The sequence below is a fragment of the Mus pahari genome, chromosome 2 (genome assembly GCF_900095145.1).
Source record: "Mus pahari chromosome 2, PAHARI_EIJ_v1.1, whole genome shotgun sequence".
Taxonomy (NCBI): Eukaryota; Metazoa; Chordata; class Mammalia; order Rodentia; family Muridae; genus Mus; species Mus pahari.
Window position 1 is genome coordinate 38,360,212 of NC_034591.1, and position 21,818 is coordinate 38,382,029.

At 40.0% G+C, this 21,818-nt stretch overlaps 1 protein-coding gene across 7 annotated transcripts in view; it reads left to right on the forward strand.

Annotated features, from left to right (window-relative positions):
* St7 (suppression of tumorigenicity 7) overlaps positions 1-21,818 on the forward strand; it is a 238,825-nt gene that overhangs the window by 94,733 nt on the left and 122,274 nt on the right. For all 7 annotated transcript variants that reach the window (XR_003843297.1, XM_021190886.2, XM_021190889.2 and 4 more), the window contains exon 2: positions 18,287-18,369. Coding sequence is in view for 6 of the 7 variants with exons in the window: in XM_021190886.2 (XP_021046545.1) it covers positions 18,287-18,369 (83 nt within the window). In the remaining variant the exon portion in view is untranslated. The remainder of the gene's footprint in view (positions 1-18,286; positions 18,370-21,818) is intronic.

Genomic DNA, 21,818 nt, shown 5'->3' on the forward strand with positions numbered 1-21,818 from the left:
ATCTTGCTGAAAGGACACTGATATAGCTATCTCTCTGAGGCTGTGCCAATCCCTGGCAAATATAGAAGTGGATGCTCACAGTCATCTATTGGATGGAACACAGGGTCCCCAGTGGAGGAGCTAGAGAAATTACCCAAGAACTGAAGGGGTCTGCAACCCTATAGGTGGAACAACAATATGAACTAATCAGTACTCCCAGAGCTCGAGTCTCTAGCTGCATATATAGCAGATGGCCTAGTCAGCCATCGTTGGAAAGAGATGCCCCTTGGTCTTGCAAACTTTATATGCCCCATACAGGGGAACGCCAAGGCCAAGAAGTGGGAGTGGGTGGGCAGGGGAGCAGGGGAGGGGGAGGGTATAGGGGACATTCGGGATAGCATTTGAAATGTAAATGAAGAAAATATCTAATAAAACAAGTTAAAAGAAAGAATTTCACTTAGAAACTGAAGACTTACTGATAAAAAACAAAACAAAACAAACAAACAAACAAAACAGTAGAGGAGGAGACCATGATCACCTTTCCACAGCCTTCACTCAGGAGAATTACTGGTTTGGGAGTGATAGTCCAGCCTTATGGTGATATAGATTTGATACACTTATTGGGTCATCATGTGAATACTGTGAACCCACATTACTGTGCTGCACTTCCCACTCAGAATACCACACTATTACCACTCCACTGACATACACCCGCTTGCATTGAACAATGCTACTTAAAGCCCAGAGTGAGATGGAAACTCAAGCCCAGCTGGTTGGAGATGAATGGCAGCTACATGGTGTGAGCAGGGTGCTGTATGTCAGGGTCATTCCTGCTATTAGGAAGCTTGAAAGAGACCAGAACAAAAAGAGTCATGGTTGCATGGATGCTTTTATGGCTGGTGAGGTTTGAATTAGCATATGCAGAACACTCCAAGACAATGGATGTCCAGTCTGTTAATTGTCGAGTGTGAATTCCCCCTTAGCATTTCATCTGCCTTGTAATTAGCTGTAGTTCAGTAGTGAAGTCATGACACAGTGCACAGTAGCACTGAAGGAAGGGGACCTTGCTTGGGTGGGTGACAGAGCTCAGGGCACTCTGTGCATATTAAATCAGTTGCTGGCTTCGTAAGTGGTTCTTTTTCTTGCTTTGGAACAGCCGTTAGGTTCCTGAATAGATTTCTGTGGCGTTCATGTGTAATACTAAATGTAATGAGACAAAGAACTCTGGAAGAGTGTGACTATGACTGAAATGTTAAGGATGCTTTTGTTTTCAGTTTCCATCTTTCTAAACTTGAGATCCAGGCCGAGAGACACCTATGTTGACCAGAAGGTCTTTTTCTAGCCATTGTTGTTTTGATTGTCTGTTAGAGTATTTTTTTAATATCTTAGTTTAAACTAATTCTAAGTGTTCTTTTAAAACTTTCTTCACAAGCTTGCTTTAGAAAATGACCTACTGGTGTACATTCACTCCTTTGGGTTTTGTGTGTGTGTGCTTTTTAATTTGATTTTGTGGATAATGCATATATAGCCATGTATTGTGAATATTGGGGGTAAATGTGTGCACACACCGACTATTACCTCCTCAATATTAAATTTTAGTTGTTTAGAGATTGTCAAAGAACAGCAGAAAGGTGCACAGTTCTGGGATTAAGAAGTAGATAAGCAGGAACTCATCAGCTTTATAGAGTGATCTTGGTAAATACATTTTACAGCCCTAAACTCCAGGCTTTATTTTAAATGGGTCCTATTCTATCCTTACACCTTCTAGATGTAGCAAAATGCTGTTTGTGTTTGAGAGATGCCTGTTAGCATATTTTCATATGGCCCTGTTTATTCCACTGAGTTTTCCTGTCCATGTGCCGTTCGGAACAGAGCCTGTCATCCCCAAACTAAACACAGAGTGAAACATACACCCCAGCACAGGTTTGTGAAATGCTCAGAGGGAGATGTCACTGTTGTTGAAAAGGATCTGATGATGCATGTTCCAACATGCTTTCAATTTCTATGTCTCTAGCAGAGGAAAAAAATTAGTTATTGTGTTTCAAATTGACAGGAAATATAATAATTTGAAAAATATTCTGGGATACTATCTCAAATATTGATAAAAACAATAATTTTATGATTGGGATTAATTTACAATTTTATAAACACAGTAGCTTTACTGATAACTTTTTCCTTGGTTCATCGTAGGTCCTGACATGGCCCTAGCAAACCTTGCTCTTCTTACTCAGATTCATTGCACGAAGGATGATCATCTATAGGAGGCATGCTCGAGTGTTTGAATTTCAAGTCCTCCTTAAATTATTGACCTTTTTAATGGTTTGGATCTAGGAAATGCTTTAGATATATCTGTACAACTTATTAAACTTTTCTAGCCTATTGACTAGTCCTTTTAGACTGTAACATATGTTGCAGAAATTATTTTAATGTTACTTGCAGCAGGCATTTTATTCCTCTTACCCATCTTCTGCTGACATAGATACATAAATCTGGATCAGCAATTCTTTTTTTCTTTTGTTTTAATAGCTTGTCTATGTAGCCCAATCTAGCCTAAACTTAGGATCCTCCTGCCTCTGTCCTTTTTAATCCCAGCACTCAGGAGGCAGAGGCAGGCGAATTTCTGAGTTCGAGGCCAGCCTGGTCTACAGAGTGAGTTCCAGGTCAGCAGGGCTATACAGAGAAACCCTGTCTCGAAAAACAAACAAACAAACAAACAAACAAACAAGAAGAAGAAGAAGAAGAAGAAGAAGAAGAAGAAGAAGAAGAAGAANAAGAAGAAGAAGAAGAAGAAGAAGAAGAAGAAGAAGAAGAAGAAGAAGAAGAAGAAGAAGAAGAAGAAGGTGCCACAGTAAGCTATACCCTTCAACACATGCCTTTAGTGACTCAATCCCGAAAAGTGTGACCACCTCCTCATAGCTCAGAGATAGTCAGTGCCCTTGTGATCCTCTCTTCCTCATAGCTCAACCCCCTGATTAGCTTGGAATCAGGCCTTCAACACAAGAGCCTCTGGGGTGGGTGTGGGGTACTTTATATATACAACTATGTACCTCAGTGGTTCTCAACCTGTTGCTTGGGACCCTATTGGCAAACTTCTACCTCCAAAACTATTTACATTATGATTCAAAGCAGTAGGAAAAGTACAGTTTTGAAGTAGTAACAACAACAACAAAAACTATACTTGGGGGTCAGGACAACATGAGGAACTGTATTAAAGGACTGTAGCATTAGGATGGTTGAGAACCACAGATTTTTTTCTCTCTTTTTTTTTTAATTAGAAATTTTCTTTATTTACATTTCAAATGTTATCCCCTTTCCTAGTTTCCCCTCTGAAAACCCTTTATCTCCTCCCCTTTGCTCACCCACCTACCCACTCCTGCTTCCTGGACCTGGCATCCCCCTATACAGGGGCATAGAACCTTCACAGGACCAAGGGCCTCTCCTCCCATTGATGACCAACTAGGCCATCCTTACCTACATATGCAACTAGAGCCATGAGTCTCTCTGTGTGTTTTCTTTGGTGGTTTAGTCCCAGGGAACTCTGGGGTTATTGGTTAGTTCATATTGTTGTTCCTCCTATGGGGCTGCAAACCCCTTCAGCTCCTTGGGTACTTTCTCTAGCATCTTCACTGGGGACCCTGTGCTCTGTCCAATGGATGGCTGTGAGCATCCACTTCTGTATTTGTCAGGTACTGGCATAGCCTCACAAGAGACAGCTATATCAGGCTCCTGTCAGCAAGCACTTGTTGGCATCTACAATAGTGTCTTGGGTTTGGTGGTTGTTTATGGGATGGATCCTTAGGTGAGGCAGTCTCTGAATGGTCTTTCCTTCAGACTCTGCTCTGAACTTTGTCTCTGTAACTCCTTCCATAGGTACTTTTTCCCCTTCTAAGAAGGATTGAAGTATCCACTCTTTGGTCTTCCTTCTTCTTGAGTTTCATGTGTTTTGCGAATTGTATCTTGGGTATTCTGAGCTTCTGGGCTAATATTCATTTATCAGTGAATGCATATCATGTGTGGAGAAACACAGATTTAACTCCTTTGTTTCAACCTAAAAGCAGACAGACATGATAGTAGACGTTTATGAACTCCATTTGTTAACTAACATAGGCAGTGTGCTGGAGTTTCAGTTTGGTGTCTGCTGCTTATTATGCTTATGGTGCTATATGCTTATAGTGACAGAGTGTGGTGGTTTGATGAGGATGGCCCAAAGGCTCATTTGTTTGAATACTCTGTGGAAGTGTTTGGGAAGGATTAGCAAGGTGTAGCTTCATTGGAGATGTGGCACTAGGGCTAGGTTTTGAGATTTCAAAAGACTCCTACCAGATTCCTGGTATTCTCTTTCTTTCTCTGCCTCTGGGTCATGGATTAAGATGTGAGGCCTCAGCTATTCCTGTCACCATTATTAACACTAAGCCATTGTAGTCGTTTGAATGAGAATGACCTCTATGGGCTCACATATTTGAATGCTTGGTCCTCAGTTGATGGAACTGTTTGGGAAGGATTAGTAGGTGTGTCCATGTTGAAGGAGGTGTGTCATTGGGGGTTGGCTTTAAGGTTTCAATAGCCCATGACATTTTCAATTAATTTTTTTCTCTGCCTCATACCTATTGATAAAGATGTAAGCTCTCAGCTACTGTTCCAGAGCCATGCCTGTCCACTGCCATGTTCTCTATCATGATGGTCATGAGCTTACCCTTTGAAACTGTAAGTCCCCAATAAACTTTTTCTTCTGTAAGTTTCCTTGTAATGGTGTCTCTTCACAGCATTGGTAAAGTGACAAAGCCACTCTCTGAAACAGCAAACCCAACTAAATAATTGATTGACTATTTATTGAATGTCATCTGCTTTTGGTATTTTCATAAGAACGATGAAGTAATGAGAAGTATTGGAAGAGGGAAGTAACCAATCTTGTTACAGAATAAAACTATTTTATTTGGAATTTTTAGCAAATAATATAGTTAAATGGTATACAATTTCTGTATTATATGGTTGTATAATTGTTTCTGTTACATATACACAAACATGTACATTCCCCAAATTCATAAAGAAGAAAGAAAGCAATAGGACTTATTTCTGGTTTTGTCTGAGCACAAAACCTAGGCTAGGTGCTAAGCTCTTCTGTGAGCAAACAGAGGCAGCCTCTTAAGGCTAGCTTATGTCTCAGCTTCATGGCCTTGCAGTCTCCTCTGTCTTCTCTTTATTCATTGATGATGATGATGATGATGATAATGGTAGAAAGGAGCCTGGATGTAGAGAATATACCTATTTCGTAAAACATCGTTCATCTAAATACTTAAGACAGGACAATGATATAACACTTGCTTAGAATGCACTGTACTCTGGGTGCAGTCGCCAGTACTGCAGGGACAAAGAATAGATATCCAAATGCTCGCATCTGTGATTCTAAATTCACCAGCAGAAAGTGTACTTTGTGCTCTCATATTATGCAATGAATTTCTGGTATAGGTCTGAAGCCAGGAGATCTTTCTAGTCCTTAGGAAAAAGAATTATAATGACATAATCTCTGAGCATTAATTCCTCGTGTATCAGCTTTGTCAGTGATCTGTGGAATCCAGTAGTTCTTAGAGTGGTGGTGTAGCACATTATGATAGGACACAGTGTCATCTGGGAAGCAGGTTAGAGATGTGGTTGTCCAGGAAAGATAAAGGAGATTGACACTAAGAGCAGGGCAGGTGGAAAGGGGTGATCTTAATATGGAAATATGTGACACATGGCTGTGTGCAGCATTTGTATGCATCTACAAGACCTGCTTTTGAATGCACCTTATGGAGAAGCCCCAGAACAGATATCCAGTGGGTGAAGACCTCAGAAGAGGAATGTCATGGGAAGAAATCTCAGAACAGAGACCAATGGGAAGAATGCGCAGAACAGGGATCCAATAGGAGGAAAGCTCAGAACAGGGATCTAATAGAAGGAAAGTTCAGAACAGGAATCCAATGGAAGGAAAGCTCAGAACAGGGATCCAATGGGAGGAAACCTCATTAACAGAGACCAGTGGAAGGAAAGCTCAGGAGAGTGGTTGGAATTCAGTCTTTACAGCGAACTTGCCTAAATTTATATGCTGAGTCTGCTCCCTCCCAGCTGTGTGCGTTTGAACAATGAGTGACTGGGACTTCAGTTTTCTTATCTGTAAAAATGGGCATGGTAATGCCATGTGTGAAACATCAAGACAATGCATGGAAACCATTAACCCACTAGTGGGTGTTTCATGAAGTTCTCGTTAGTATTTGTTGCCACTCAGCATTATTTGTGGGAGGAAAAAAAATTTTAGGGTCATTGACATTTTAGCCATTTAGAAATTACCTTTTTCTATTTCAGGAGCACAGATGGGATGTACTTTGTTTTCTAGTATGGTGGGAGAGAAACACATTTCATCTCCTTTACTGAAATCTGATCAGATCAAATGGATTTCAGGTTGTCCTCCTCCCCTCAATGGCTGGTTTTAGAACAATAGGTTCTTATCTTCCTGTCATTTTGCTGTGCCCACCTATGCCACGCAGCAGCATTCACAGTAATGGATCCTAAGAAACCCAGGAGTGGGGGACAGGTACACACCCACACTGTAAAAGCAGGAGAAGAAAGGAAGAAACAAGGTGGCGCACACCTTTAATCCCAGCACTTGGGAGGCAGAGGCAGGGGAATTTTTGAGTTCCAGGACAGCCAGGGCTATACAGAGAAACCCTGTCTCGAAAAACCGAAAAAAAAAAAAAAAAGGCAAAAGATACATTGGATAACTGATGCTGTAATAGAAAAACAAGTAGTTAATTCATATACAATTTTAGGTTTAAAATGCAATTTCCAGACCTGTAGAGACAGCTCAGTTGTTAAGAGCACTTGTTCTTTCAGAGGACCAGGTTCAGTTTCCAGCCTCCACATAGTGACTTACAGCTGCTCCGGTTCCAGAGGACCCAATTCACTTTTCTGAACACGGGTGCCTGGTATGCACATGGTACACTCATGCACATGCAGGCAGAACACTTATAGATAAATAAATTTTAAAAATTTAAAACAAGAGAGCAAGCAAGGAAGCAAACAAAGCCACACTTTCCTCCAGCTTCCTTCAAGTTCAGTTCTCCTGAAGATTTCTTTGCATCAATGAGGTTCTTGTTGCGTTTTCTCTGCAGGTGTGGGCTGTCTCACTTTCATATCATTTCTAAATCTAATTTTGCCTATAAGGAAGTCTGAGAAATAGCCTTTAGGTAGTGTAGATGTTTTGTATCTGTTTGCTTTTCATTTTTGGAAGCTATTTAAACCAGAAGTTATACTGTGTCATGTAATGTATCTCTTCACTTATGTCCTTTCCTATTACTGAACAGGATTTATGATTTTTACATGCATGATCCTTCTTGGCTATGTAGTTTCCTATGACACCAAGCAAGTCAGTGTATTTAGTATAATGGTTATTATTATTTTTTATATCCTAATACTCAGTGCCCCTTATATTTTCTCCATCAGCAACAAGTAGCCTCTAGAAAAGAAGATTGCAGTAAGTTTTACTTTAGAGCAACCTGTATGTAGCAGATAATGGTCACCCATGTTCTTACATAGAAAACATGTTAAAATTCTGTAAATAGGGGCTGGAGAAATGGTTCAGAAGGTAAGATTCTCAGCATCATATGGCTGCTCACAACTGTCTGTAGCTCCAGTTCTAGAGGAAGCTTTATCCAGACATACCTGCAGGCAAAGCACAAAGAAATAAAAATTCTGTAAATAAAAGTCAGAAAGGAAATGAAAATACACACTAAGAATGTATCAAATGTGACAGATAAAATGTTAACGTACTTACTAAGGAAAGCTTTTCTAGATTAGTGACCTTCCAGTAGGAGAAACAGACAAGCTCGACCTACCGTGAGTTGCCCAGAGACCAAACCAGTAATCATGAGAACATTAGTACACTGTACTTCTCTCCTCTCTTCAGCACTAATTTTCAGTTTGATGTTTTGGGTATTCTCAGTACAGAAAAGTCAGCCTCAACCCAAATTCCCAGCAGTGAAGATGTTTACACACATTAGACAAAATCTTCAAAGGAAAACATTATTATCAAAATAGTATTTTCAGAGAATATTTAATGATTAGAACATGATGACAAAATGATCTTTAAAAAGAAAGAAAAAGAAGAGTGTAACCTAGCAGAGACTGGAAGGTGCTATTCCTTACAGTGCCCGGATGCCTGTGCTGATTATTAGTGCTGTCTCTGTGTGAGCCTCTAGTTTTATCTAGACATATAGTAAGATAAAGGAACAGGAGACAGAATAGCAGCAGGGCATCCAAGTGTGCAGACATTAGGCTTCAGTGCTAATGATGGCCTTGCCAGAGGGTCAGAGCACTTAGCTTGTGTGCTTGGTGATAAAGTGCTGTGATCAGCTCAAGGTGAGTTCACTTAGGGGCTGTGTGGTCCCTCTATTCTCAGACCCAGAAGCAGAGAGCCTTCCCTCCAATACATCATTTCAAATGAAGTGCTGAACATAGGGACCCCATGAGCAATGCTGAAGCTTGGATGCTTTGCCTTCTTTTGTCTCATCATACATACTGTCTGCTTTTCAGAAGATAGATATGTCCAAGGAAAAACAACAGGCTAGAGGGTCACGAGAGCTATGTTTAAATCATTTCAGCAACCCAGTAGCTGCATGTCCTTGTTGTCACTGAACTTGGTAATCCTTTGTTTTTATCCCTTTATAGTGTTTGTAATGCTCACTTTAGATGGGCTGTCTTGGGTGTCAGATGACAAAAACTATAACTGAAGCATGTAAGGAAGTGTCTGGCGCATGTGGCATTCAGTCGATGGCCAGCAAACATCAGCCATGTCTTTTCTCTAGAGTTTCTGTTTGTGTTGAATGGAAACCATTTAAAATTATGCCCTAATCAGATACTTTTTTGACCCTACTAAAATGGTATAGTATATTTTGTAATAATAATGTGAATAATTTGAAGATGACATTTTTGAAAACTATTGCATCTTCTTCCTAAGCTAGTCATGTTAGATATTTCGTATGGTAGTTTTGACATTTGGTAACTTGCATGCTTTTTCTCGCTGTACCTTGGGAAAGTGGCCAGTGCAGGCCAGCACTATCTGCGCTCCATGTCACTTTCCTTCTTTTCTCTTTTGGTGAAGTAGGAGGTAGAAGAAAATACTCTTTTAGATCTTCTACATTAAAAAAGGGGAGTGAGAGGCCAGGCAGTAGTGGTGCACACCTTTAATCCCAGCACTTGCGAGGCAGAAGCAGGCAGATTTCTGAGTTCGAGGCCAGCCTGGTCTACAAAATAAGTTCCAGGACATCCAGGACTACACAGAGAAACCCTGTCTTGAAAAGAAAAAAAAAATATAGGGGGGGCGTGGGGGTGTAAGGACACTGGAGAAGTGGCTCAGTCATTAAGAAATAGTGTTCCTCTAGAAGACCCAACTTCAGTCAGAACTTAGCATTCATGGCTATTTCACAACTACCTATAACTCCAACCTGGGGATGTGAGGATGTCTTTGGACTCCATCGATCTCACACACACACACACACACACACACACACAATTAAAAATAAATTTTAATTTTTGGAAAACAATCTTGAAAAGTCAAACTTCCTCATTTTGAATGTTTTTAGTATTTATTTTATCTTAGTTTATTTATCTATGGGGTGCCATATGATACTTCTGTCTCGTTGGTGATGGTCAAATTGAGTTGTGCATAGCTATCTTCTGAAGCTTTATCCTTTCTTGGGGATAAAACACCCACTGTTCTTTCTCCTAAGTTTTTTGGGGTTATTCAGTACCTTAACATTTTAGCGACAATGATGTGAAAGACCATGTCATCACATATTTCTACTGTACATTTCAGGACCTATTCACGAACCTGTTCCCTTCCTTCCTCCTCCCTCCTCCCTCCCATGCCCACCTTATGCTTTATTCTCATGTACTCTGAGGCCTACCTTCTTAGAGTCCTCATGGATGATGTCAACTGTTGGGGAGAAGCTGCTTAGTTAGTTGTTGTCCCATTTGTTTTTCTTGTGCTGCCTTTGTTACTGAGGTCATGTCCAAAATAGATGACCCATTCCAAGGTCCCAAAGAATAGCCCTAGTACTTTTTCCTAGAGTTTCAATTCTCAGGCATTGTGGTAGGCTTGAATGTATTAATAATAAACTCAGAATCACCCAGAATCCACCGGTGTCACACTAGGTTAAGAAATCAAAGCACTTCCTGGTGGTATGAGTTAACCAAGAGCAAGCCTAGATTTGACTTCTCTACTTCCCTCTCCAAGTGTCTTTGGTCATTCCTGTTTGTCTGTTGTATGAGTTGGAGTCTGAGCCTGCCTGAAGGCTGCCTTGTGAATCTCTCTCTGTGTCCGATCCTGTGTTTCTGTCCTTAACAAGAGACTTTGCTTTTTCTCTCATTGAACAGTGCAGAAAGTATAACATGGAGAAGAAATGAGGGATACTTTATAGAATCTTTTACGGAGTTTTAAAAGGAATTAATTTACTCCAGCTGACCCAGTTAACAAACAGTATTACAAACATCACTGTGTATCAAGCTATATCTGTATGTTTCATTCAACAATTATAGTGGATTTTATAAGACCACTTTTAGCTTATATTTGCTATTTTCAGCAAATGCTTATTATAACACATGTACACATTATTCTGGGTCAAGGTATATGGAAGACTATATAATTTAAGATGACAGTTATACATTAACTTGGGTTGTAAAAGTTGATTCCATGGCAAATCCAAGGAGAGTTAGGTTTGGTATTTTTACATTGTTCTTTTAAAGGCAGGCTAAACAGAGGCTGAGTACACAGAACACTAGATAACAGTCTTCAGTGACTCCAAGTTTATTATTAACTCTGGCTGTGCAGTCCATTAAAAGTTCCAATCTCTTTGAATGTAAGAGACATTTTTATTTAAGAACATTGTCACCAGAACTGTTTATCTTTCTCAATGAATATGTTTGTGTCCTTGGTAAAAGCCAGTTATAAGTGATAGATGGATTTACTTCTAAGGTCTCTATCTGAATATCTGTTTTCATATCCAAGCTGTATTGTTTTAACTATAGTAGCTTTGTAGCCTATTTTCACTTTAGCTCATGTAATGTCACCTGCTTAGTTCTTTCTGTGCTTTGGTTGTTTAGGATTGTCATTATTTCTTCCTGTGGTTCTAGTCAATCTCCTAACATTTCAAAAGTTTTGGTTGGGGCTATTTTCATAGTGATGCCATGTTTTATATTCCATGCCCCATGCAAATACCCATTCGTAACATTAGACAGGCACCTTCTGAGTTTGTGCTGCAGAATTTCTTGCTATGAGGTTAACTGCCTCAGTCAATTTAATGATAGTGGCTTTATTAACCTTGGGCTTTAGCAAAATGCTTACCCATCCCTAAAACTCCTTCCTTATGTGCTAATTAAGAATAAACAACTTGTTTCTTTGTCACAGATGAATAGATCACATCCTAGTAAGGGATAGCAATTGCTGAGATTGCTTTGAGATAGTAAGAATAGAGATGAAAATGAAAAATGTCATTCCAGGGACTGAGGACATGGCTATCGGAGACTGCATTGGGCATCTGGGATTTAGATACATTTTTTTTTATATAGTTTTTGTTTGTTTTTGGTTTAAAGAAACTGGCTTATTGACATTTGGAAATATCAGTGCTTCAGTTTGCATTGCCTCTCACTCATAGACATTATGTGTAGGCCAGTGCATTTGTGACACACTTGGAGATACACTTCCAGTCATGAGCCCAGAGAGAGGAGGTTTGGTGCCCCCGGAACATAATTTGGATATCTGGTGCAAATGTAAAGCTAAATATAGTGATAGAATTGGAAATAGTGAAGCTTCAAGCTTATTCTGAAAGGCCAGATATGGGTAGCAGCTGAACTCCAGAGCCCTGGCTTGCCTGGTGGTTCCTTCCCCCTGGGTTGGACACAGTCAGCCAGAGGAACATGGCTGTAACAGCTCTGTAATATACATTACATTGAAAAATTGTCACATATTTGGGGCCCCACTAAGAATCTGGGTCTGGAAGAGGGTTGCCCTGCCTCCATTGCAGACCCAGAACGATGTATTCTCCAATCTCTGGGCATGGGCTAGACTCTGATAGACAGAAAAGAATAGCAAAACAGCCCAAGAGTGAACAAACACATTGTGCCCTGGACAACAGCTATAAGATGAACCATTTCCAGCGAGTTTACTGTTTATCCCATACCATTCAGGTGTCTGCAGTGAGAAGGTTAGCGTGGGAAGTTCAGGCATGATCTCAGCATAAAGCTCAGCCAGGAAGTCCAGCACTCAGCCCTGACTGCCTCCGCCCATTTCTACTGGATTCGGGAATCTCACCTTCTGTTATTGGTGTTTACTCAGAAATCTCCTGCGAGGGACGCTTGGTTCTGCTTGGGATGCTTTGTTGCAACCTCCACCTGGCTGCTTTAAATAGGCTTCCCTACTGAGCTTCTGAGGTGTGCTTTAAGTGCCTGATTAGATGATGTTTCTCTCTCATTCCCTTCCCTCATGGCTTAGAACTTAATAAACTCACTCAGTCACAACAGAAAATATGTTATTCTAGACTATCCTCTGGATCATATACAACAAACTCCCAGCAGTTCTTCTGAAGGCTAGGTTCCACACACAGAGAAGTAATTTAATTACTAAGTTTTTATGGAGTGAAAAAGAAGGAAGTAAGGCAAGAAGGAAAAGAAAAAAGAGAATAAGAAATACTATACCCTGAATTAATATTTTTACCATCTTATGGCCTGCAGTTGCTTCTTTGGCCCAAACTGTTACCTTACTTTGAGACAAACTATTTACCTGTGAGTTAGCAAGGAATTTTCACACAAATCAGGTCAATCAGTTAAAAGAAAGCACAAAGAACAGAATCGAACAGAAAGGAGGTTTTGTGTGGTCATAGAATCTCATCTGTTAAGAAAGGAATATACACACATAGTTATTAGGTTTACAATCAAATCAGTTGAAATGCTTCACCTTCACCCCCTTGTTAAGTTTTCTTAAAAGCATGTATAACAAGAAGTCTTTCAGAACAGTTGATGCATTTCTAGTAATTACACCTGTAGTGCAAGAAGAAAGAAGTGTTTGTTTCTCCAAAGGGCCCCTGTTCCCAGTGTGTAACAAGGGCCTTACTCTGATACACACATTGCATTCTCCCTTAGGTCTCATATCACGACAGATTGTCTTACTGCCTGATTTACTATACAAGAGCCCACCTCTCACTGCCTCTACTCACTGGCAATGTGACCTTGGCCTCACTTCAACAGTGGTGCCTAGATGTCACTCTTTATCTGATACTGTTAAGAGTTACACACATCTGTTAATCTTACTCCTGTAGTGCTAGTTGTATTACAGGAGCTGTCTCAGAAGTAATTCTCAAAGTTGCCAGTTTTACTTGATACTCTGTTTCTACCAGACACCTCTGTCTTCTGCAGGATTCATGTCAGGAGCACTAAATACCTTCCTTCTCTTTGGAGTCTGATGCAGCTCAGTGGTAGAGCCCTTGAATAGCATGTGTGAGGTTTTAGGTTTGATCTCCAGCACCACTAACAAACAAAAAGTCAGCCTGACCTGGCATTTCTTTTACTCTGCTTCCAACTCTACCTTATTCTCTAGGCTGATTCCTTTCTGTGTGCATGCACATTGTCTTGTCTACTTAGAGCCCTTTTCTCCATTTTAATCTCATGTTTGGGGGTAACCTTCCCGCCTGGAAGGAACAGCATTCTGATTTATGGAGATAAAGGCAATACCTGTAGATTTTATCTAAATATTTCTGCTGGCATATGAACTATGCTGTGATTTTTGCATGGACATCTCATTTTTCCCTCTAAAGGTGTGTGTGTGTGTGTGTGTGTAAAAGGCATAAAAATTAGAGGGGGAAAATATGGAAAAAAAGAGATGGTCAGTGGGACAAAAAAAAGATAAAAGACACATATGTTCAAACATATTCATTTATGAAATTGCCAAAAAATTAATTTTTAAAAAGCATAGGGTCAGCCTCATTCTTTTAATTTTTTATATACTACTCTCTGTGCTGGTTCTGTATCTTACTTTGGATGAGCTAAGTACCATATAATTAAATTAATTAGCTAATATTAATAAATATAGAAGAGATATCAAGAAGTATTTCCAAGTACACATGGGCTTCCCCCCCCCCCCGTACTCTTGTTAATGTACCTCTTGCCTTTCTTATTTCAATGGATTTAACTTATTTGCTATAGCAGGTTACTGTTACCAATATGGTGAACCTTCAGTTAGGCAGTTCTCCCTGTTGCCACTTTAAGTAAGGGATTCCTGTATTCAACTTTGCAACATGCTGTCTTACTAAACATAACCACTGATGTTACAATAATATTTTCTGTGTAACTTCCAATGAAGGAGGGATAAATGAGTAGTCAGTGATCAAATTTCTCTGAAGATGAGAGAAAGCTCCTGTGTGTTCTGCGTGGCTGACACTGTAGGTACCCTTCAGTGTGAACACAGGAAAGTCTGGGAGTGTTCTTCTCCATCACTCACACAGCTGTCCTATGAGAACAAGTATCATTCACTCCAGTGATTCTCTGCCTATCAAGAATTCAGCAGTTGAGCTTTTTCAACTCCTCAGACTCTAAGCATTAAACAAGAAAAAAAGCCAATGCATAGATTGCACACAGAAGAACCTAGAAGGATTACCAAAGACCCTTTAATTTTGGCTGTCAATCTCAGCTCTTATTTTGCATGATTCTAGTGCATATGCTTTGCAACACTATTTTTGAAGCTTTCTCAAAGGAGCACATTGATGCACAGTTTGTCCCACCCTAGCCAGAGCCAAGTAAAGAGTACCTCAGTAGCACTTGGAATCATAATAGCCTGTTATATTGTTCCCATGTCTGCTTCTCAAAATTACCCAGAGTTCCTTAAAAACAAGAATTATATGCCAACCTGTTTGACTCCTCAACACTTTACACAGTGCCTGATACACACTGGATGTACGTAGTTCATTGAGCCACAACTGATGATCTTCCTTTGAATTTATAACAGATTTTTAAATAGCACACCATATAAAGAAAACACATGAGAGCAGGCAAGGCATGAAAAAGAATAGTTACTACTGGCTTAGCACACCAAACTATAAAAGAACATGAAAAGATTTGAAGAGTATTTCTGCCAGGTATTACTCAGTTTTGGAAGAAAATCGTGTTTATTTCTGAATAAAGTCAGTTTCAGAATATATTGCTACATGCTAACAGTACTACAGTTTGTGTCTTTTGGTAGAGGTACTGATGAAAGATTGAAACATGTCAAAGACATTCTGTTTAAAAGTAAAGTCAAGTATACACAATGTAGTTTGAAAAGGTTTGCATAGAAATTTCTTTCACAAGAAAAGTGTCTTTGGAATTTAGTATGGTAAATCATTATCCCAACTGACTAAGTTCTTTCTTAAAAATTTGTCTTTTAGTTTTGAGTTTATAATATAGTTATATCATTTCTCTCTTCCTTTCCTCCCAAATGACTAATTTTAAGGGTTCTATATAGCCACTCCTCTAGGCATAGTATCTTATGATATCTAGGAAAATTATTGGCTTATCAAGAAAATAATTATTGAACCTACACAACATGCATCTCACCCTGCATGTCAAACCTTGGAAAACAAACACAGACCACAAAAAGAGAGAGCAGGGTGGGGGAGAAAGAGGAGGAGAAAATACAGAGTTCCAGGCATTAGAGACTTACTTTTGCTATATTTATATTTAACTTTTAAAATCATCTTTAAACTTACATTAAAACATACCGTAAGTATCTGATATGAAATATACAAGTTTTTGTTAGGGTTTCCATCAGGATGCTGTTCTTCACAGTACCTATTTGTAGGTGAAAGGAAATCCACCATGAGACCCTGTTTCACTTGTCTTTAGGGTTATTAGGGCTTTGGGCAGTCCTTCCTGATGACAGGAAAAGCTGGCAGATGGCCTCTCCCTAGCAAGGAAGAAGGTGGCATGGAAACCTAGCGCTGCGTTGTTCGTACTAATATGGCACACTCCAATAATACTTCCCCAGACCACAGCTGAGAAAAGAAATGTGTTCAGCTCAGCTCCCCCATGGAGCTGGCTGCTCTGTAAAGCAGAAACAGGATCCCTGTACAGCTGCCAGGGCAGCATCAAGGGCTGAGAAAGAGTAGACAGGATGATTTATGAGGGGGTCTTACCTTAGCAATGCGACTAAAAATAAGTCTCCCTGCTTCTCCCTCACAAAGATAAATGTCATAGCATTTCTCCAGAGGACTGTGATACAGAAAAGCTCGAGACCCAGCACAAGGAGGGCAGAAGAGCAGGGAGAGGACAGGCAGAGGCTGAGGCAGGGGCTCCTTCTATGCTTTTAATCCTCCCTGAGCTGACTGGATGAAAACTGCTTTTGTAAGGGGATACAAATGCTATGTGTGTAAAATATATTTAGAAAGAAAAGACTATTTACAGAGATATTCCCAGATTTTTTTTTTTTTAAGCATCTCCTAAGCTGCCATTTTAGCAGATTTTCAGAGACTGGCATCTCATCATGCTAATGGCAACAGGAGTTACATTTTATTTATGAATGGCCAAGAAAGATGATCTTGGTACAGACTTGGATTTCCTTAGCACTTATTTTGGGCATCCTGCAGTTAGCCAGCATTATCAACTGCCCATGTTGGTTTTCATTTTTCATACTACTGTACTGGTGACTTGCTTGAATCCACATTACTGCCTGTCTTTTTTTTTTTTTTTTTTTTTTTAATAGAATAGAGTTTATTCAGGGCATAGGGAGGGGAGTTAAGAGGGTAGCAGAGGCAGAGAAAGGCAAAGAGAGAGAGAAGTAGAGGAGTAGAGGCCGGCCATGAGCATGTGGAGGAGGGGGAGGGAATGGGGAAGGGGCAAGGAGACAGACTGGGAGCAAGAAGGCAAGAGACCAAGAGAAGAAAGCTCTGCCTGTCTTATTAGGGTTACTACTGCTGTGATGAAACAATATAGCAAAGCAACTTGGGGGAGTTAAGGGTTGATTTGGCTTATTCTTCCTTATCACTGAAAGAAGCCAAGATAGGAACTCAAACATGGCAGGAACCTGGAGGCTGAGCAAGCCATGTGTGGAACAAGTCAGTAAGGTATACTCACAGAACCCAGGACCACCAGCCCAGGGGTGGCACCACCCACAATTAGATGGGCCCCGCAGTATCAACCAGTGATTAAGAAAATGTTCTACCAGGCTTGCCTACAGCCAGATCTTGTGGAGGCCCATATAGAGTCTAACTTCCCTCTGGAATGTCACAAAGAAAATGTCACCCACCCATCCTTAGGGGCCATCAGTTGCTAGCAGCACCCCAACTAGTGTTGAAGCCTCATAAACCCCTCTCCCAACCAGACAGGAACATTGACTGGCTTGTCTGTGTAGGTCATGTGCAGGTAAGCATCAGAGCTGTAAGTTCCCGAGTGCGATGACCATGTCCTGTCCAGAAGACAGCATGTGACAGCACTCCTCCCCATGCACTTGTCCTTATTTTCCTTCCTCCCTTTCTTCTGTGATGTTCGCTGAACTTTGAAATTAGAATAAATGTCTGATTAAGGTTGAACACTCAATTGTCATTTATTCTCAGCACATTGACCAGTTATGAGTCTCAGCATTGCTTGATACCTACTGCAAATACAAGTTTCTCTGACTAAGGTTGAGAATAGCACTAATCTATTGGTACAAACATTCGTTTATTTTAGAAGGCAATTTGAGAACATTTCCATTGAGCAAAATAATAGCAGTAGGTAAACTAAGATGTACACCTTCCTCAACCATAGGTCTTTGATGGGTTAATATTACTAGGCATAAATTCTTTTCTGTGGAACAGGTTTCAAATGTAAGCAGAAAACTATTGCTTATACTTCTAACAGTAAGGCCACTAGTGTACTTTACCTGGCAGGTATTTTAGCATTTAGAGTATAGCTTGACATCTGCCTTTCTAAATCAGTCTACTAGTTCTTCATTTCAGTGGGACTTTGCTAAGGTTCTAGGAATTCTGGTCATCAGAATTCATCAGAATTATTTCACAAGGAATAACAATAAATGAGTTAGGTGCCAGAGTGGTGGCTCAGTAGTTAAGAGAACTCAGTGTTCTTGCAGGGGTTCATTTTCTAGAACCTATGTGATGGCTACATCACATACTTACATGCATATATATAACACACACACACACACACACACACACGCACACACACACACAGTCTTAAGAAACAAACAGAAAGCTTTACTGATTATAGTCATGCCTATCTCAATCTTTTCCCTTTTTCTTTTTTTCTTTTTTTTCAGTGAGCATGTTTTTGAACACGTTAACCCCAAAGTTCTACGTGGCCCTGACAGGCACTTCCTCACTAATATCAGGACTTATTTTGGTAAGTGATGAACTTCTTCTCATTTAAAAACGTACTAGCATTTATGTTAGTGTGACTATTTTTAAGGAATAATCTGGGAGAATATATATCAGCAGTTTTCAATATTCATTTTGTGTCTTTATGTTGGATGGGGATAAAGAGAAGAATTGAACTTACCCAGGTTATATTTCTGCAATCCTTTTTTTTTGTGGGAAGAAAAACAACTCTTTATTGGGGGAAATCAGAGAAGATGTTTCTAGGCCAAATTCTATATCTAAACATATAAAATGTGTTGGGACCAAAGCCCAGTGGTAAATAACTTGCCTCATATTCATGAAACCCTGGATTCATTCCCCATCACCACAAAAATTAGACAGCAGATGGATATATATATCATATATATATCATATATATATATATATATGATATATATATGATACATTGATACATAAAAGTGGCTTAGTTCAACTAAGACTGTTTTTAGTATATAACAGATTGTTAGACGTAATATTGTTAGGAATATTTTTACATGTGTTGGTATGGGTTGTGGCATTCCCAACCTTTTCCTCCCTTCATCTTCTATTCTCTCAGTGTTTACATTCACTTCTTTATTGCTTCCTTTAAAAAAATTCATACAGGTAAAAACATTCTGTCATTTTACAACTTCATTATCTTCTATTCTACAACAGCTATTGATATAAAGGATCATATTACCTATCATAATTCACTGTAGTGAACATTATGGGGCTGTTTAAACTCAATGAGGCCATTCCCACATAACTTAATAATCTTTAAAGGAGAGAAATTTTAAAAAGGTTTTTTCCACATCCACAATCTTGTGATTACTAATTATTGTATTCATAGGTACAAGTGAAAGATTATAGTGTTATTATTACTTAAAAATGAATTATCAATAAAAAGACATTTAAGGGTAGATAGGTATAAACATGTTGAGCAAAGAGAATACCTTTCCCAGGAATAATGAAAGATTTCAGAAGCCTGAGCTTATAAGATGGAGAAAGGCAGATTCTGTAAACAGATGGAAGTAGAAAATGGCAGAGTGGAGAGAGAGCATCCTTTTGCGATGAGAGAGCATCTCTAGGCTCAGCTTGTTATGTCTGCTTCACATGGGTTGTGTGAAATGTGCAAAGTTGGTCTTATGGAGCCATCCCAAGAAAAATCTATATAGAAAGCCCAGTGCAAACTTCAACCCGAAGCAAGAGGCCTTGTATTACAACTCACCCTTGGAAGAGAGGTGCTGTAGTTGGTAGCATGCTGCCTCCAACATTCACTACCCACACATGCATCTCTGACATCTCTTCTCTGTTCAAGAAATTTGAGGAAAGTAAGGGCACTGTTACAGTCAGGTGCTCATAAAACCATCAGGTTGGCTATGAACTTACTCTGTCCAGGGATGGTATTTCATTCTAACATTGACTTCCACCTGGTTTTTAGTGTTAAATTTCTCTTGTGAAATCATGGTGATAACATGTGATGTCGTTTTACTGTAAATACTTGGCAAATAAGTTGTACCAATACCACATTCATCTTTAGCCTTGGTGAGGTGATTGTAGATCTGAGGACATTTTAATAGAACACGAAACCTGACATTCTGAAAGCCGCTGCGGTGAGAGTTCAGCAGTCTCAAGGATTCCCCCCAACTGAACCTGTGGGGTGACACAAACCGTCAGCAAAACCAGACAGTAATTAAATGAAAATATTTTTAATCTGACTAGGACAGAAAATGGAGGAGAAAAATATTTTGATAATCTCTAAATGTTCTCCAATGTAGGTGACATAGGACAGAGAAAAATGACCAGAGAACTTCTTCCAACAAAGCTAGTAGAACTTGCATTGCTAGGAAAACCCAGAAAAAATTCAGGAAATTGCAAAGGAGTAAGAATGAATCACTCCAAAAGCTTCTACTTTATTGATGAAATGGAAGATTTTCATTGGGAGGCTGCATGCTTGCTACTTAGAGCTAGGGAGGAGATTACAGTAGCATGCTGGAGTCACACACTAGCCAGGAGAAGGCACACCATGGGTAAGAGTGGGAAGTAACAGGAAGGGAGTTGTGTCCAGCCTCCCAGTGAGTGAAGAGGAAGACCACAGGGACCGAGCAATGTGTACTTTCTAAGACTCTAGGGTCAGTAGGTCTAAGCTTTTATTTTTCAGGTGGGAAACTCGAGACTTCTCAAGAAAAGAAAAGGAACTCTTGGGATTGAAGTCATGCAATTTCCTGTGGCAAAGTATTCAGGCCTTCAACCTACATTATCAAGTATTCATTGTACTATGTGCAAGATGTCTCAGGAGAGAACAGACATGGAAAATACTTTCACTTGCTTGATAAGTTCCTGCTAATACATTCTGAAAACATAACACACACACACACACACACACACACACACACACACACACACACACACAAAATGTATATTTTAAGGGAAGAGGTGGTAGATATTTTAAATATCTGAGTTACCATTTATACACACACACAAACACACACACACACACATTTTAAGACTTTATGATAAAGTTTTGGGATACTTTTGCTTAAAGAAATAGGAAAAACAAACTTTGGAGGACGGGATTTATACTGAGCCCACTATTTGCTGGCCTGGGGAAAGGGTGTTTTGTCCATTCCTTCCTCTTCTCAGAAGGTTCTGCTGATCTGATGCTCTGCTGGTGTGATGCTCTGCTGGTGCGGTGCTCCTCATGTCCTCTGCTCAGCAGCGGTACTTCAAACCAGGCAAACCAGCAACCTGCTTTTAGGTTACATAGTTGGCCAAAGGCATTAAGGAGTGGAAGCCAGGAGGTCCTACCCGGGCAGTCTGCCTTTAAAATCAACACTCACTTCACTGCTCTTCCAGTTAGGTCACCCACCAGCTGCCTTTCCAGCCAGCAGCAGAGAGGCAGCCCTGGATTTCATTCTGGGAATGTCTTACTGTGGGTTTACAGGACATAAATTCACTACCACAGTGTAGGAATTTCCTTTCATTCTGATAAGTCAGCTCAAGGGTTTTCACTCCTCTACCTCAGGGATGGTCGAAGAACTCTCATCCGTAAATGGATTTCTCTAGGCCTGGGCTGCCTTTGCCAACCTGGGCTCCCATGCTTTTTCCTGTTTGGCATACACCTGCTGGGCTAAAGTGTAGAAGCAGAAACTGTTTAGACTGATGAAATGCTTAGAAGAGAGGAAACCTGCCTTGTAGGAAGGATGTGAGTGCTCTTTCTAAAAAACATTGGCTTTTCCGAGGGCATTCTAACTGGTGTGAAGCAATAGCTATAGATACCCTCAGATTCCTGCCGTACAGATGTTTGACAGTGGTATCTATTACATTATCACTAGGGACTCAGCTTTGCTAGGCTTTAAAGATGAATTAAGGGTTAGCATTCTATGCTGCCACTGTTTTTAATTCTGGGTGCATTTCCAGGAGGAGTAAAGAATCCTGTGCTTTGAAAAATGGCTG